Here is a 19,277-nt window from a genome sequence, read left to right as displayed (position 1 = left end):
GCTTTGTTTTTCTTTGTCCGTCTATTGTTGACAGATGGCTCAAGAGGCAGACTTTGCCATGTGTGATATAAGGGTGAAAATTGAAAATACTGACTGCGATGTATACATTTCTTTGTGATAAGAGCATTTTTTTTTTGCAGTCAAGAATAAAGAGTTAAAAAAAAAATACCATCTAATGATAATCCAATATACACGTCTGTTATGTGGGCAGTGGCCTCTTATGGGCCCAAGTGCAAATGTTGGTCATTTATCAGTCATTGTTCCACCACCCAGAATCGCACAAATCTTTGATTTAGACACACTTTTCATGAAGTAAAGTTTACCCCTTTCGGCGGGAACGTAGGACAGAACCTAATGTATGCCTCCTGCCATCCAATCCGCCACGTCAGAAGCAAGCTTTAGGAAACTCCTAAAAACCTGGCTTTTTATGCAATAATTCTGCCCCCCCTCCTGACTACTTACTCTTGCTGTGGGACTCGCTAGCGCCGGGACACCTCCCTAGAGGTAGCTGTTCGCGCTCAATAAGTTTCTGTATTATTATTATTATTATTATGCAGACAATATGATCCTTGTGGAGTGCGCTGGGCACCAACCCAAGAATGCTAGGAGGTACCCACGTAAACTAGTCCAATCCCACTGCACATATGGATGGGTTGCTTTGCAACACCATTGAAAGCAATGGTTAATTTTTATTCTGTAGGGGGTATAAAACCAGTCTGAAGCCAACACCAAGAACTAGATTAATATAAATGTCATGGGAGAGAATTTTTTTTAACGCACTTCCTACTAATGATATATAAGTATATGCACCCTGGGCTTCACACAGATGGCAATAGTTCTGAGTTCCCGTACCTGGTTTGCGGTGGAAGAAGAAGCTATACTTTAATCATACCTGGGCTGCTGAAGTACAAAGAAAAAAAAAACAAAGCCTTCTAAAGACAGACCTGCTCACCTCACCACTGGCTGATCTGATGAACGTGAATGAGCCGGGAACATTTGCACAGACATCCTCGTGGGAAGAAAGCCTATTTTTTCAACCACCTACAAAGCAAGAATTAGGTTACAAGCGAACGTGCCTAGCACTGGTCTTCTGCAACACCAAGACAAGAGCAAACCAGATGGCCAAGTGGCACTGCTGTGCTAGTGCTACTAAAGATTGAGCACAGCGCTATTCTACAACACAGTACAATACTGCAAGAGGTTCTTCACACAAAGTTTATTTACAAGTGGCTTCAGAATGTACAGCAGCACAAAGTATTGCCATATAATAAAGGGGGAAATTTGAGCATTTCTGCCCTTGGTATCCAGAAGTGGATGGCCGGGTTTACTACTTGCCACCAGAGGCCTTGATGGCGGGCTTAGTGACTTTGCCAGCACTGGCAGCCTTCTTCTCAACCGCCTTGATAACTCCGACAGCCACCGTCTGCCTCATGTCCCGGACAGCAAAATGACCAGGTCTACTATACTTCATATAAGCTTTTTAAATATGGGCTCAGAGACACAGATGCTTGCAAATGATGCGGGGCACTGGGTGCCGATTTCTGGCACCTAGCCTGGACCTGTAGACGGGTGTCAGAGTATTGGGCAGCGGTGACCTCTACACTATTGAAGATTCTTGGGATAATGTTGCAGTGTTCTCCACAAATATGTCTGCTTCGGTTAATTCCCTTCCTAAAAGGTGCTGTGGGTAGGTTGGCGAGAGTGGCACTGCTTGTTGCTAAGAGACCGGTGGCAATGGTGTGGGACCGTACAGTGTGCTCTACAATGGAATTGTGGCTTAAGGATCTGTCGCACTGTAGAGGAAATGTGGCCCTTTATGCTGAGGAATTACCAACGTCCTCAAAACCAAACGACATTTGGGAGCCCTTAGTGACATATTTAAGTACTGCTTCCCAGTAAGGTTCAACTGAAGTCGAAAATACATAATCATATATGCCATATACTGAAGTAATGTCAGTTTGTCTCCTCTTTTTTTATAGGTAAAAATGCAGACACAGTCCAGGGTCTAATTGGTTTGTTTTTTGTATTTTTATTTTGGTTGTATTCTGTTTGTATCTTGTATATTGGTCAAACGGAGTAAGTGCTATGATATGCTGATGTGTCTCTACATTTTGAGTTCTACTAGTGTATTGTAATTCTCATATGAACAGTATATTGTAAAAATCAATAAAATAAAAAAATAAAAATACATATATATATATATATATATGTAACTTACTTGGCATAGATAACTTTGGCCAGACAATCTCTCCTCATTGCACATTCAGATTTAGAACATGGCTTCATGAAGACTTGTTGCTGTTTTCCTGCCGTTATAGTTCGAACACGCACCTTTTCAAGAAGATCGTCCACTGAAACATTCAGCAAACTGGCAGCAGTTGCAATAAAGCCTTATTAAAGGCGATAAAAGATAATGCATTATAATCAGAAAAGTTTAGAAAGTCAAAAATGCATGTACTTTGCAAATACTAAGACTCTTCAAAGCAAACATATCAAGTGATTACAAACTATGGAAGTCTTGTACATACTGCACAAATAAGGTGTCATTACAGTGCTTAGTCTGGATACGCACGAGGAAAATATGTGCGATTTTCTCTCTATGAAGTAACTCCCACTCCAAACCCTAGCCAGTCACAACATGGGAAAACACCATCATCTGCTGGATACTCCTGTAAACCTAGAGTGCAGATTACCAACATTATATTATTTTAACACCATATGGATAGAGTAGGCTGTGTTAAAGTGATGCGCTGCTAGCCTTATTTAGAAGGAAAATGCTACTTACCAGTATGCATCTGTTCTTGGCATGTAGGGCTGCTGACATTCATATCTTAGCATAGATCGCCACCGAGTTTTGGGTACGGATGTTTGTCCTGGAAGAGTCTTCGAAGTATCACGAGATAGGTGACTCCTCCCCTGGACTACAGTGCGCATGGGCATCTTCTCCATCTTCAGATTGTTTTTCGCCATTGTGGCAAAGATGGAGTATACAAAAGTAAGAGATGACCATGTAAATGTATGCAGAAAGAATTACTGCAGCTGTGACAGGCACCGGGGAGGAGGGTGGGTGATATGAATGTCAGCAGCCCTACATGCCAAGAACAGATGCATACTGGTAAGTAGCATTTTCCGTTCGAGGCATGTGGGCTGCTAAATTCATATCTTAGCATAGATAGTATAGCAGTATCTCCTCTAGCGGTGGTCACCTGTACCAGCTGCAGCAGTTTGAAAGAGAACTTTGAGGACAGCCTGGCCTACAGCAGCTTTTTGCTTTGCTTGCACGTCTACACAGTAGTGTTTAGTGAAAGTGTGTATGGTAGACCATGTAGCTACTCTACATATGTCTTCTAGTGGAATATTTCCTAGGAAAGCCATGGATCCCCCCATTTTGCGCGTTAAGTGGGATTTTGGGGGAACTGTTAGAGTGCGCTTGGCCTTTTGATAGCATATCTGAATGCAGTTAACTATCCATCTGTCTATTCCTGATTTTGAAACAGGGTTACCCTTATGTTGTGGAGCAAAAGCAACAAATAGTTGTTTTGTCTTTCTGAACGCTTTAGTTCTGTCAACGAAATGTAACAGAGCTCTTTTTACATCTAGTGTGTGTAGGGCTCTTTCAGCCACTGACTGCGGGTTTTGGAAGAAAACTGGCAAATCTATTGACTGATTGATATGGAACGTTGATATAACTTTTGGCATGAACTTAGGGTTAGTACGGAGCACTACCTTATTATGATGTATTTGCATGAAAGGTTCTTGAATTGTTAGTGCTTGTAGCTCACTCACTCGCCTGAGGGAGGTAATGGCAACTAAAAATGCCACTTTCCATGTTAGGAATTGTAATTCACATGAATGGAGTGGTTCGAAAGGTGGCCCCATAAGTCTAGTAAGTACTACGTTTAAGTTCCAGACTGGCAAAGGTGGATGTCTTGGAGGGATAATTCTTTTAAGTCCCTCCATAAAAGCTTTGATAGGTGGTATTCTGTACAGGGACAGGTGTGGTCTGTTTAAGAGATATGCTGCTATGGAAGAGTATGCTAGATTGCATCTTTGCAGATGTAGCAAGTAACTCATTATGTTTTGGATGGAGGTATCTAATGTATTGATTTGGTTATTATTACAGTAAATTACAAATCTTTTCCATTTAGCTGCGTAGCACGCTCTAGTAGTTGGACGTCTTGCTTCCTTGATAATGTTCATACAGTCTGGAGGCAAGTTAAGATATCCGAACTCTAAGACTTCAGGAGCTAGATCGCTAGGTTCATCTGATTGGGATCTGGGTGCCTGATTTCTCCATGGTTCCGCGTTAGCAGCTGTGGCGATAGGCGCAGTCTATGGTGTGGAACTACTGAGAGTTCTAGGAGTGTTGTGTACCATGGCTGTCTTGCCCATGTGGGAGCAACCAGGATCATTGTGAGGGACTGTTGCTTTAGTTTGCGTGCCACTAATGGAATCAGTGGGGTTGGCGGAAAAGCGTACGCAAATCTGCCTGACCAGTTCATCCATATTGCATTGCCCTGTGACAACGGGTGTGGGAACATGGCGGCAAAGGACTGGCATTCTGAGTTTTCTTTTGTGGCAAACAGATCTATCTCTGGCTGCCCCCACTTTTTGAAGAATGGTTGTAGGACTTGAGGGTGAATTTCCCATTTGTGTATCTGTTGGCTGTGTATGCTTAGTAGATCTGCGAAAGATGTTTTTTGGAATTGTCCACCTCCATATGCTCTGTGCTAGGTGAGACAGCTGCGGAGTGTGTGTTCCTCCCTGTTTCTATATGTAGTATATGGCTGTCATGTTGTCCGTCCGGATTAATACAGCCATCTTGTACAAGTATTTCTAGAAGGCTTTCATTGCTAGAAATACTGCTAGCAACTCTAAGTGTTTTATATGCAGTGTCTTCTGCTTGACTGTCCAGAGCTCTTGGACTGTGTATTGAAGTAGGTGGGCTCCCCAACCTGTTAGTGATGCGTCCGCTGTTAGCACTACCTGTGGAACCGGCTCTTAGAACAGTGGCCCCTTGGAAAGGTTTTGTGGGTTCCACCACTAAAGAGAGTTGTAAGTGTGACTGTCTACCAACACTAGGTCTTTTAGTTGTCCTTGAGCTTGGTTCCACTGCCGTGCTAGGCATTCTTGCAATGGACGCATTTGAAGTCAGGTATGAGGGACAATGAATATTCAGGAGGCCATCATGCCTATAAGCTGCATGAACACTCGAGCTGGCAAGGAGTGTTGTAGGTGAAATCTTTGAATTAGAGACTGCATGTTGGCTATCCTGGCTGGATTTGGATATGCTTTTGCCACGGAGGTATCTATTGTTGCTCCCAGATATTGTTGTATGTGGGAGGGCTGCAGATGTGATTTTGGGTAATTTATGGAAAAACCCAGACTGTGCAGCAGCTGGATTGTCTGAGATGTGTGGTTTGCACACTGTGTGTATGAGTTGGCTTTTATGAGCCAATCATCCAGGTAGGGGAACACGTGGATGTGTTGCCTTCTTAGGTGTGCTGCTACTACTGCTAGGCATTTTGTAAAATATCTTGATGCTGTACTTACCCCGAAGGGGAGAACTTTGAATTGATAGTGTTGACCTTCTATCGTGAACCTGCGGTATTTCCTGTGAGCTGGATGTATAGGTATGCATCCCTGAGGTCTAATGTAGCGAGGAAGTCGCCTTGTTGGAGTAACGGCAGTACTTGTTGAAGAGTGGCCATATGGAAATGCTCTGAGAGTATGTATTGGTTCAGAGGTCTGAGGTCCAATATTGGTCTGAGGGATCCGTCCTTTTCGGGAATAAGGAAGTATAGGGAGTATACTCCTGTCCCTTGGTGTTGAAAAGGGACTGGCTCTATGGTTCCCTTTTCTAGCATGGATGTTACCTCTTGTTGTAACAGCGTGATGTTTTCTTTGGACATAGGACGGTGTTTGGGTGGTATGTTGGGTGGAGTAGAAGTGAGTTCCAGGCAATAACCATACTGGATAATTTGTCTCACCCACCTGTCTGTGGTAATTGCGTTCCAGACTGAAAGGAATTGTGTTAGTCTGCCTTCGACCGGTGTTGAGTGGTCTGGAGGGAGTGTGAGCAAGTCACTGTTTGGTGGTGGTGGAGACTCTGGTGTTGTTGCAGCCACGTCCTCTGCCCTTGTTATTATTGCCTCTATAACCTCCTCTGTTGGAGCCTTTAATAAAGGTGCTCTGGGTACTACTATTGAATGTAGAGGAAGCCTCTACCTGAGCCTCAAAAGGAGGAGCGGCGAAAGGAAGTTCTAGATTGTTTAAACTGAAGTGCGCCCATAGACTTAGTATCGGTATCTTTTTTCATCTTCTCCAAGATGGTATCTACTGCAGGGCCAAACAGAAAGTCTTGGTTAACTGGCTGGTTGAGGATGGTTGACTGCACTTCATTCTTAAATCCAGAAATGCGTAGCCACGCATGCCGGCTTAGTAATACGCTAGTGTTGATTGACCTAGCTGCTGTGTCAGCTGCGTCAAGTGCACATTTAATGGAAGCATTTGTTATAAATTTGCCTTCCTGTATTAGGTCGTTAGCTTTAGATTAAAATGGTTCTGGGAGGTGTTGTAGTAAACCTTCCAGCTGGTCATAATGTGCTCTATCGTATCGTGCTAATTGAGCCTGTGTGTTTGCAATTCTCCAAGTATTTGCTGTTTGGGATGCCACTTTTTTGCCTGAGGCTTCTAGTATCTTTGACTCATGAGGGGGAGCATCTCCTGTTTGTGAATTAGCTCGCTTTCGACCGTTTGCTACCACTAATGAGTCTAAAGGCAACTGTGACTTAATATAAGAAGGGTCTGTAGGGGCTGCTTTATACTTTTTCTCAATTCTGGGATTGAGGACACGCGCTCTGGCTGGATTTTAAATATGTCTGACGCGTGTTTTAGTACCCTTTGAACATAGGAAGTGTACGTACGCTTTTTTCTGAAGTTGGAAAAGTGTCAAATAGGAAATCCTCTTCTATTGGGTCAGTGTGCATGCCTACATTATGATATTTAGCTGCTCTATCCTGTAGTTGGTTAAAGACAATGGTGTCGTCAGTAGGCAACAGCTTTGTAGGATATGTAGAGGTGTCAGGGATGGGTTGTGGGTCGTATGTATCATAAGGATCATTTTGGTCATCCCATGTGTTATCTTGTATATCCTGATCCTCAGGTTCTACAAAGTTATCTTGAGGATCGTCCCCTATGTTTTCTGTCCCATCATAATTTGAAGGAGAGTAAGGCACATAAGGCATGTTAGGAAAGAAAGGAGGAGGAGTGAAAGGCCTTGAGGGAGATGTTGCAAAGTCTTTCTTCTTTGGAGGAACAGGGGAAGAAGTGTCAGTATCCAAAGGTCTCTTCTTCCTGTGGTAAACTGTTACCCGTGCTGTTTTAGGGTCTATATACAGTATATGTTGTTCTTTGTCCACTGGATCAGGGTGGAAAAGTTCTTACTCAACTGTCCGTGGTTTTGGCGCCGATGATTTTGGCTTAGTCACTTGTTTATGAGTCTTTGGCTCTAGGGCCTTCGGCTGTGGAGCTTCTTTCGGCTCGACTACTGTTTTCGGGTCGGTGACCTTTTTCGGGTCGGCGACTCCCTTTTGTTCGACGTATTTGGTTGGCTTTACTGCCTTTTTTGGTTCGGCGACCTTCTTTGGTTCGACAACCTTTTTCGGATCGACAGTGTTTTTCGACTCGATAACCTTTTTCGGATCGACTGGTATTTTCGGTTCGATAACCTTCTTCGGAGCGACCGTTTTTTTCGTCGACTCAGCTGCCTTCTTCGGGTCACAAGGAATTTTAGTGTGACCTGTTTTTTGGAGGTCGACACTCTTTTTCGGCTCAATGGCCTTTTTCGAGTCGACTATTCTTTTGGGATCGACGATCCTTTTTGTTTCGACGCCTTTTTTTGTATCGATGATTTTCTTCGGCTCGACAACCTTTTTCAGTTCTACGGCCTTTTTGGGAAGAGTGTAGCTCGTTCCCGGGGTATCAGAAGGCTTGGGTTTGGTCTTCGGAGAGGAGCCGGAAGGCAGGGTCTCTGAAGGAGTTTGTCGATCTTGGCTAAGGCCTTTAGGCGATGCTTCGACCGGAGCCTTGTCTTGAGATGAAAACGGGGTAGGGGGCTTGGTACACACAGTTTGCCCCGGTGTGATCTGGTCATCGGAGTCACGCTGGTCCTCTACAGTGACAATTTCTAGGTCGGAATCCGCTGCTTCTGGAAGGTCATATTAGTCTTCGAAAATGTTCTCCGGTTCCGGTGCCTGCCGCTGCATCTCTTGTCTAGCGGCCCTTCGGTTCCGGGTAGTCTTCTTCGACAGGAACTGAGCACAAGCTGGACAGTTTTGCTCGGGAGAGAGGCACTTGTTGCATACTGTATGTTTATCAGTATGTGGGAACTTGGTGTGACATTGTGGGCACCTTTTAAACGGGGTCCTTTCCATCGGCAGCAGGCCCACGTGGCATCGAAAAGGCCCAACGGCACGCGTCGACGACCGGATCGAGATGGAAAGTGTTATCGAGTAATGGTTTACAGAATGAGAACAATACCGTCGAGGTAGAAGACCTTTTGGCCTTAGAAAGTTGAAAAGTTTTGGTTCCGAAGTTGGAGTTGAGGAATAGAATCCGAACCCAATGGCGGAAAAAACCAATCTGAAGATGGAGAAGATGCCCATGCGCACTGTAGTCCAGGGAGGAGTCACCTATCTCGTGATACTTCAAAGACTCTTCCAGGACAACAAAGTGCAAACATCCGGACCCAAAACTAGGCGGCGATCTGTGCTAAGATATGAATTCTGCAGCCCACATGCTTCGAACACAGGTCTACTCGTGATTTAACAAACGCACATTCACACAGACCATTCAAATATGCTCACATATATATAGGCAATAGGTCAGAGGTTGTTAGAAAATGCATGAGAGAATAGTGCAGGAGTGTTTGGCCTCACTACAGGCTTTGACACAGTTTCCAGGGTGCACGGTTATGGTCCAATATATTGGTTATGCTTTTAATGTTCCAAACACACAGGCTATAATCTAAATGAAAAATACAAATAATGTCACTGGGTCTAAAAAAGAAAGAAATGTGGTACTACTAACAGTATGTGAGTGCACTTACATCTATGTGTTTGTAAGATTAGGTGGGCACCTTGTGATCCTTAACAGGGTACCCATCAGTCACCACTCGGAACCGCCCTTCATCATTTGGGATTCCTGTATAGCCATTTGTTAGGAACCGGCACAGTGGAGGAGATGTTAAACCTCTGATGTTACTGATGCCGTCCTTGATGGTCTGAGTCTCACAGGCTATTTAGAAGCTGGAAACAAAAGTGAGAGTGACTGAATGTGCAGTGAATGTATTGAGAGTGAAACGTGAAACTAAAATTGGGTGAGAGGGCAAAAAAATTACTTTATTCCGTGTTTTGCTCGCTCCTCCAATGTTTAAAAAGCAGTGGGGTAAATTAAACAAATATTCACCCAGATGTATTGGTCAACATGTTTCTGCAATTAGTGGACCACAGAGTCCGTTGCATTCATCAGGACCTATCTTAAACTTAAGCTACTGCAATAGTGAGAAATAATAAAAAGTGACTACAAGTATTAATCTGCGACCTTAGTGGAGATCACCTGGATCCTTTAGGTGTCATCTGATTCCGCAGTTGTTGTATGTCACTGGTGAAAAAAACAAACATAACAGAAAGTAGTAACCACATTAATTTGCGTGCAGTTAGAATGTGATGAGTACATATATAACTATATAACCTATTCTATTTCAAAGGAGTCTTTTGAAGTTTTTCAGTTTATCTATCACATAAAGACATCTAATGATCTTTTATGGCAGGTTACTTTATCTTACCATTGTAGACAAAGTGGAAGGCTGCGCCTCGCCTGGCAACGGCTCAGGATTCGAGGGAAGCACCGCTCTAAAAGGGGAAAGGAAGCAAAGAACAGGAGATGTCACTGCTCCTTTAAATCGTCCAATACTGGGGCAAAAGGCAATATCAAGGCTTTGTCAAAGTATTTAAGAAATGAATTTAAGAAATGAAGTAAAGAACAGCTGACCGCTGCGTCTGTCAGCCCCGTGCAGCATGACGCTGTTAGTTCTGTTAGTTATTACTCTGCGTAGTGGATTTGTTAAACACTACACACATAGCGTGCCACCGCGTCCTGCACGACTGGTTTACAGTCGGCGAGTAAAGCCCTCAGTATGAGAGTCAATCGGTAAGGCACGGTTGAAGCGCAACGAACTAACAAAGCTGCACGGAGTCAGCAGTCAAAAAATAAGTGTTTCCGTTCAATCGTGGTGCTCACCTGTCCGTCGGTACCTCGCCGCCTTCCTCTGAGCCGAAGGGGAGGTAGCGAGGCACCGCGGGCTCACTGGTTAAAAGCGCTGCAGCGATTGGTCCGGTAACGATCACATGGTGTTCACGGACCAATCGGCGTGCAGCTCCTCTCTTGGTCTTAGATGAGGCAGTACCCGCGCCGCGATTCGCTGATAGTGAATCACATGGTCCGACACTGTGGCGAGTACTCCTATTGGTCAAGCCCTCGTTTCTATGAGAACGAGGGTTAAACATAAGCAATTGCATTCCTAGACCTAAACATTTTCTCTACCCCAGAAGGCTTACAATCGGAGCTTTACAAAAAACCAATGGTCAAAAACTCTTTACTCTGTTTTGATAGTCACCATCCAAAATCTCTTAAAGAGAATCTGCCATACGGACAATTCTTGAGAGTGCAGAGGAATTGCTCAACCAGAGAAGGCTACGTAACACACTCGAGAGCCTTACAACAACAACTGATAAACCGCAAATATCCTTCAAAGTTGGTCAAAAAGTCCCTGAAACGCGCTAGTAACAACAACAGAATGGCCCTTCTAGAACCACCCGTAGAAAAAACCACACTAAACAGACTCACATGTGTCACCACGTTTGGGACCCTATCAAATGACCTCCAAAAGATAATTAAAAAGCATTGGTCTATTCTCAATTCAGGAAGAGACATCATTGAGAAACCGCTTTTTTCCTTCAAGAGAGGTCCTAACTTAAAAGATCGTATTGTCCATACTAGACCACGGGACAACACACCTAGGGCCCTAGGAACGATCTGGAATTTACCACCAGTAACAGGCCACCATCCGTGTGGTACATGCCAAGCCTGTCCCCAAACAACTAAATCCATGGAGGTAGACATCGGCACGAACAGACCATGGAGACAAGAAAAATTCACAAATTGCAACAGTGACAACTTAATTTATTTGATCACATGTCCGTGTGGTCTCAAGTATGTCGGAATGACTACTCGAAAAGTGAAAATTCGAATTTCCGAACATAAGAGCACTATCCGTCGGAAAAGACAAGCCACCAAGCTGACAAATCACTTTTTGGAGAGAAAACATGACCCCACAGCATTTGTGTGGACCGTTCTTGAACAGCCATATATTCCACCACATGTAACAGACCGCACCACTTTTCTCATGCGTAGGGAACAAAAGTGGGTGTTTAGGCTGGGCACAAATAGGAGTGGACTTAATGATGAGATTACTTGGTCCTCTCTTTAAAAGAGGGACTACTGGCACACTTATCTGTACATATACACGGGTCAGCGACTCATCAAGAAGAATCACTTTCTAGATCAGTATTAACTTACTTGAACCATGGGCCATATTAGATTTCACTGTATACCCCTATAGTTAAAACCCTACATTGTGGTTAACACTGTGACTTCAGCCACAGAAACGTGATTCCATTCAATGCTACCTCAGGGCTAGATCCGACATTTACATTCTACGTAAATTGTTAGCCTTATTTACATAACGAGATGACTGTCCCCTTGTTTCCTCGGCCAACAAGACCCACAGCCTTCATTAATCACCATGGTTAAACTCCTTCGTTCCGACACAACGATGATAAACATCAATTGCTTATGTTTAACCCTCGTTCTCATAGAAACGAGGGCTTGACCAATAGGAGTACTCGCCACAGTGTCGGACCATGTGATTCACTATCAGCGAATCGCGGCGGGGGTACTGCCTCATCTAAGACCAAGAGAGGAGCTGCACGCCGATTGGTCCGTGAACACCATGTGATCGTTACCGGACCAATCGCTGCAGCGCTTTTAACCAGTGAGCCCGCGGTGCCTCGCTACCTCCCCATCGGCTCAGAGGAAGGCGGCGAGGTACCGACGGACAGGTGAGCACCACGATTGAACGGAAACACTTAATTTTTGACTGCTGACTCCGTGCAGCTTTGTTAGATCGTTGCGCTTCAACCGTGCCTTATCGATTGACTCTCATACTGAGGGCTTTACTCGCCGACTGTAAGCCAGGCGTGCAGGACGCGGTGGCACGCTATGTGTGTAGTGTTTAACAAATCCACTACGCAGAGTAATAACCAACAGAACTAACAGTGTCATGCTGCACGGGGCTGACAGACGCAGCGGTCAGCTGTTCTTTACTTCATTTCTTAAATTCATTTCTTAAATACTTTGACAAAGCCTTGATATTGCCTTTTCCCCCAGTATTGGACGATTTAAAGGAGCAGTGACATCCCCTGTTCTTTGCTTCCTTTCCCCTTATAGAGCGGTGCTTCCCTCGAATCCTGAGCCGTTGCCAGGCGAGGCGCAGCCTTCCACTTTGTCTACAATGGTAAGATAAAGTAACCTGCCATAAAAGATCATTAGATGTCTTTATGTGATAGATAAACTGAAAAACTTCAAAAGACTCCTTTGAAATAGAATAGGTTATATAGTTATATATGTACTCATCACATTCTAACTGCACGCAAATTAATGTGGTTACTACTTTCTGTTATGTTTGTTTTTTTCACCAGTGACATACAACAACTGCGGAATCAGATGACACCTAAAGGATCCAGGTGATCTCCACTAAGGTCGCAGATTAATACTTGTAGTCACTTTTTATTATTTCTCACTATTGCAGTAGCTTAAGTTTAAGATAGGTCCTGATGAATGCAACGGACTCTGTGGTCCACTAATTGCAGAAACATGTTGACCAATACATCTGGGTGAATATTTGTTTAATTTACCCCACTGCTTTTTAAACATTGGAGGAGCGAGCAAAACACGGAATAAAGTAATTTTTTTGCCCTCTCACCCAATTTTAGTTTCACGTTTCACTCTCACTACATGCACTGCACATTCAGTCACTCTCACTTTTGTTTCCAGCTTCTAAATAGCCTGTGAGACTCAGACCATCAAGGACGGCATCAGTAACATCAGAGGTTTAACATCTCCTCCACTGTGCCGGTTCCTAACAAATGGCTATACAGGAATCCCAAATGATGAAGGGCGGTTCCGAGTGGTGACTGATGGGTACCCTGTTAAGGATCACAAGGTGCCCACCTAATCTTACAAACACATAGATGTAAGTGCACTCACATACTGTTAGTAGTACCACATTTCTTTCTTTTTTAGACCCGGTGACATTATTTGTATTTTTAGTCTGAAAGGGAACATGTCACTGCTAGGTCTCTAAATTCCCTGTAGCCCCCCCCCCCCCACCCTATTTTGTCGAGTATAATCTAAATGGCCAATATTTGGCCTTAATATGAGTGGGAATACAAGTTTAGGTAAGGGGACATGTTAGTCTTGCTCAGAGATGCAAAGAGGATCCTTCCACTATATATTCTCTGGCTAACCATCATTAAATATTAACATAGAACATTAGAAGCACTACAAAAATAGAATTACGATTGATTTGCAAGAAAGCAAAACTTAATAAAGTTGTTAATTTTGATCTTATTCTTACTTTTGGAATTGGATTGTGGATCACATGGTTGAGATTCGTCAACTGGATCTTCAAACTGTATATTTCCGAGATGTAGGAGCCCCGCCAACAGCTGGAACGAAAGACAGATATGGCCTGTCAATAGTCAAGTCACATGTCTGTAATTAACTCCCATTTTATTTTAACTTTCATTTGAATGTCCAATTGTATGAATAGCAATCTAGAATCTTGCTAGTGGGCAGGACAAAAGACAAAATACACCCTTTAAATTGGCCGTTAAGATTAGGGCCCTTTTACCTCAATGTAAAGTCAAAAGTTGAGGTATCTGCTTTCATAAAGAAAGTACTTTCGCACCTCATTCCAACTATTTATGCGTCAAAACTAGGCCGTCATACTGAGAATAAAGAGATAGGACCACACAAAGCCTGTGCTAAAAGCCCTAAACTGGCTACCAGTGCATCCTAGGAATAAATTCAAAAGCCTGTGCACTACGTATTGGATCTCACTATATAAAATGAAAGAAACAAACATCAACAAAAAAATAATGAGATCTTCTCAACAGAATTCAAATGTGAAAAATCTGCTTATCTAATAGCACAGAACAACCTGCATCCAACTCCTGAATATATAACAAGTCATGGATGACTTCACACAAGATAGAGAAAGTGCTGGAGGCCCCAAACAATACTGTTTAAGAAGAAACTTTAGCGCAATAGTTTAGCAGTGTGTCAGCAGTCCAAAACCATTCTCCACCAGACAATCCCAGGGTGTCCATGAAATAAAGTTGTGACCCTAATAATTATAGAAAAAAGGAAAAGCTAACCAAGAGGCACTGAATAACAAACGTGCAACCTCAAACTCAATTCAATTCAATTCATGAAGCTTTATTCGGAACATGTAAAATGACCATAAAAGCACATATTAAAAATACATGAATCAACAATTTATAAAAAGAATGTCATGGAATACGAACCAAGAACATTAAAATATCATACCTTTTCGCATACTGATAGACTTATTTAAAAACACAGCATAATAAAAACAGATATCAGCGGATTTCATATTAAAAATAAGACTCATTGCCTCATCAACTGTACGTACACCATATTTGACAAACATAGGTTTTAAATACGTAATACGAAGGTTCATGTACAGTTTAAATACTAGTAGAAAGTGCAAGGTGCTCTGTTTAGATATGCCGTCACACAAACATGGACCTTTGGGATGTTGCTTAAGGTTAGGTAAGGCCACCAGATGATGTGCTATTCCAAACCTTAGTCTGGTTAGGACAAACTTGTGGGTTTGCCTAGTCACCAAGGCTAGGTAGGGTGGAAAACCTTCAGTGAGGGAATATCGACTGAAAAACGTGACAGTTATCATGGATCCACTGGCAAAAGCTCTCTTCCTTGCCAAATTATCCAGGAATTTTACTTTCAGCTCAGCTTTTGGTATCGCCGAAGCAGCCCTTGGGTCAGTCAGAACATTAAGGTTAAATATTTGCACGAAACAATCAGCGAGATATTTTGTCCAGGGGATTTTCCTGTACATGTCCAATGAAAGACAATCCTCAATTATTGATCTATTAAAGGACTTTTCGTCCTGCAGCCATATGGAACGCCATAACATAAGTGGTCTTAAAGATAATAGATCAATCAGGAAGTTGATGTCTAATTCCCGGTGGATTAGCACAGTGGTGGCAGAGATGGGTAAACACAGGAGCCTTTTTAAGAAGAAATTTTCCTCCAGCTGTAATTTATGGTCACAGCTGCAAACCAAAATAGCCGCCCCATACAGTGCAATTGTAACGCATCTAGCTTGATAGATATGCAACATGTCGAATATGCTAATTACCAGTATGCATCTGTTCTTGGCATGTAGGGCTGCTGCCATTCATATCTGTGCATAGATCGCCGCCTAGAGTTGGGTCCGGATGATTGCACATTGTTGTCCTGGAAGAGTCTTCGAAGTATCACGAGATAGGTGGCTCCTCCCCTGGACTACAGTGCGCATGGGCATCGACTCCATCCTCAGATTGTTTTTAGCCATTGTGGCCAAGATGGAGGGAAACTCAGTGAATGATGACCATGCTAGAAATATATGTGAATTCTGCAGCTGCTACAGGCGCCGGGGAGGAGGGCGGGCGATATGAATGTCAGCAGCCCTACATGCCAAGAACAGATGCATACTGGTAAGTAGCATATTTGGTTCGAGGCATGTGGGCTGCTGAAATCATATCTGTGCATAGAATACATAGCAGTCCCTCTATTAGCGGCGGCCGCCCGTGCCAGCTGCAGCAGTTTGGAAAAGTGTTTTGAGAACAGCCTGCCCTACAGCTGCCTGCTGTTTGGAGTGCACATCAACACAATAATGCTTTGTAAATGTGTGTGTGGTAGACCATGTGGCTGCTCTACATATGTCTTCCAAAGGAATGTTTCCAAGGAATGCCAAAGAGGCCCCCAACTTTCTGGTGGAGTGGGCCCTTGGTGGAATGGTGAGAGTACGTTTTGCTTTCAGATAGCAGATCTGGATGCATTTAACGATCCACCTAGCAATACCAGCCTTGGGAATAGGGTTGCCTTTGTGGTGCGGTGCAAATGCGACAAAGAGTTGCTTAGTCTTCCTAAAATCCTTGGTCCTATCGATGTAATACATCAGGGCCCTTTTGACGTCAAGGGTGTGGAGCATTCTCTCCGCCAATGACTCAGGATTTTGGAAGAAAACTGTTAATTCAATAGTTTGGTTGATATGGAATTGAGATGCAACTTTGGGTAGAAATTTAGAGTTAGTGCGAAGCACCACCCTGTTAGAATGAATTTGAATAAATGGCTCTTGGATAGTTAGGGCTTGTAATTCACTAACTCTGCGTAGCGATGTAATTGCTATGAGGAAAGCCACTTTCCACGTCAAGAACTGAATCTCACAGGAATGCAGTGGCTCAAAGGGAGGACCCATCAGCCGGGTGAGGACCACATTGAGGTTCCACTCCGAAGCTGGGGGAGTCCGCAGAGGAATGACTCTTTTGAGACCTTCCAGAAATGCCTTAATGGCAGGCACCCTGAAAAGGGAGAGGTGCTGCCTATTCTGGAGATAAGCGGCCATTGCAGATAGATGTATGCGAATGGAAGCATAGGCCAAATTACATTTGTACAGATGGAAAAGGTAACAGATGATATTCTGAATAGAAGCATCTAGCCGGTTAATGTTGTGGTCTGCACAATAAATGACAAACCGCTTCCATTTTGCCGCATAGCATGCTCTGGTGGTGGGCTTCCTCGCCTCCCGAATGATGTCCATACAGTCGGAAGGCAAGTGCAGATAGCCAAACTCTAGGACTTCAGGAGCCAGATCGCCAGGTTGAGCTGTTGCGGATCTGGATGCTGAATGTCGCCATGGCTCTGCGTCAGAAGGCTGGGTGTGAGACGTAGCCTCTGATGCGGTACCACGGATAGTTCCAGAAACGTGGTGTACCATGGTTGGAGAGCCCACGTTGGAGCAACCAGGATGAGAGTCATCGAGTGCTGCCTGAGCTTGCGTGCCACCAGCGGTATCAGTGGTGCTGGGGGAAAAGCGTACGCAAATTTGCCTGACCAGTTCATCCATATCGCATTGCCCTGCGATTGTGGGTGTGGGAACCTGGCGGCGAAGCTTTGGCATTTTGCATTCTCCCTTGTGGCGAACAGGTCTATCTCTGGATGACCCCACCTTTGGAAGTACGGTTGGAGTACTGATGGATGTATCTCCCACTCGTGCATCAGGTGGCTGTGCCTGCTGAGCAGGTCCGCCATCTGATTGTCCTTGCCCGGGAGGTGTTCTGCCATGAGGAAGATGTTCCTCTGAATGGCCCACTTCCACATGCTCTGAGCCAGATGAGACAGCTGTGGAGAGTGTGTTCCTCCCTGCTTCTGAATATAGTACATGGCTGTCATGTTGTCCGTCCGGATCAACACGTTGCTTTGTTGAAGGCTTTGAGTGCCATGAAGATTGCCATCAGTTCGAGAACATTGATGTGCATCTTCCGTTGCTGTTGCGTCCATAGACCCTGCACTGTGTAATGGAGTACATGAGCTCCCCATCCCTGGAGAGAGGCGTCCGTCATCAGGATGATCTGTGGCACAGGCTCTTGGAACGGTCGGCCCTTGCAAAGGTTTCGTGGATTCCACCAATGCAGAGAGTTGTATGCCCGACCGCTCACCAACACTAGGTCTTTCAACTGCCCGTGAGCCTGAGTCCACTGACGTGCTAAGCACTCCTGAAACGGGCGCATATGTAGCCTCGCGTGCGGGACTATGGAAATGCAGGAGGCTATCATGCCTATCAACTGCATAAACACTCTTGCTGGAAGCGAGTGTTGAGGCCTGAATTTTTGTATCAGCGATTGAATGCTGCTGACTCTCACTGAATTTGGCTGTGCTGTGGCCGCCAGAGTGTTTATGGTCGCGCCCAGGTACTGCCGTACGTGGGCGGGCTGAAGGTGGGATTTTGGGTAGTTCAGTGAGAATCCCAGATCGTGCAGGAGGTGAATGGTGTGGGACATGTGGGCGGCGCACTGCTGGGCTGACTTCGCTTGGATGAGCCAATCGTCCAGATAGGGGTAGACGTGGATGTTCCGTCTCCTGAGATGCGCCGCCACTGTCGCCAGGCACTTTGTGAACACCCTGGGTGCCGTGGTGACACCGAAAGGCAAAACCTTGAACTGGTAGTGTTGGTTTTGGATGGTGAATCTGAGGTATTTCCTGTGTGAAGGGTGCAGAGGAATGTGAAAGTACGCATCCTTTAGGTCTAAAGTTGCAAGAAAATCCCCCTGCCTGAGCAACGGGAGCACTTGCTGCAGGGTCAGCATGTGGAAGTGCTCCGACAGGATGTAGTAGTTGAGGGGCCTGAGGTCCAGGATGGGCCTGAGGGACCCGTCCTTCTTTGGAATCAAGAAGTAGAGGGAGTATACCCCTGTGCCTCTTTCTGGCATGGGCACGAGCTCTATTGCCCCTTTTTGCAGCATGACCGTGACCTCCTGCTGCAATAAGTGCAAGTGCTTGTCCGACATAGGACGGTGCCTTGGGGGCATGTTGGGTGGAGTGGATGTTAATTCCAGACAATAACCGTGTTGTATAAGTTTTCTGACCCACCTGTCCGTGGTGATGGACTTCCAGACGGGCAGGAACTGCTGGAGTCTCCCCCCGACCGGTGTTGTGTGGTCGGGGGGCAGTGACAAGGCGTCACTGTTTGCTGGTGGCAGAGGACCTGGAGTTGTTGTTGCCACGTCCTCTACCCTTGGCGCTGTTGCCACGATATCCACCTCGACTCTTGTTGGTGTAAGTTGTCTGGGTGTTGCCTTTGTAGTATTGCGTGGACTGTGAAATCTGACCCCTGGAGGCGCCTCTAGAGCTGGAGCGACGAAAGGACCCACCCCGAAACTGCTGGGACTGTAAGGCACCCATGGATTTAGCAGTGTCAGTGTCCTTTTTCATTTTCTCTAGGGTGATGTCAACCTCCGGGCCAAACAGGTGATCTGGGTTACCCGTTTGGTTCAGGATGGTGGTTT

General features: G+C 44.8%; 1 protein-coding gene across 2 annotated transcripts in view; it reads right to left on the bottom strand.

Moving 5' to 3' along the window:
• Window positions 1–19,277, bottom strand: part of MYO19 (myosin XIX) — a 603,741-nt gene that overhangs the window by 320,933 nt on the left and 263,531 nt on the right. For both annotated transcript variants that reach the window (XM_086954910.1, XM_086954911.1), the window contains 2 exons: window positions 13,760–13,850; window positions 2,219–2,390 (listed from right to left, as the gene is read on the bottom strand). In XM_086954910.1, the coding sequence (XP_086811036.1) occupies window positions 2,219–2,390; window positions 13,760–13,850 (263 nt within the window). The remainder of the gene's footprint in view (window positions 1–2,218; window positions 2,391–13,759; window positions 13,851–19,277) is intronic.

This window comes from Lissotriton vulgaris, chromosome 2_1 (assembly GCF_964263255.1).
Source record: "Lissotriton vulgaris chromosome 2_1, aLisVul1.2, whole genome shotgun sequence".
NCBI classification, from domain to species: Eukaryota; Metazoa; Chordata; class Amphibia; order Caudata; family Salamandridae; genus Lissotriton; species Lissotriton vulgaris.
The sequence above is the reverse complement of the archived record's forward strand: the minus strand, read 5'-3'. Positions and strand labels throughout refer to the sequence as shown.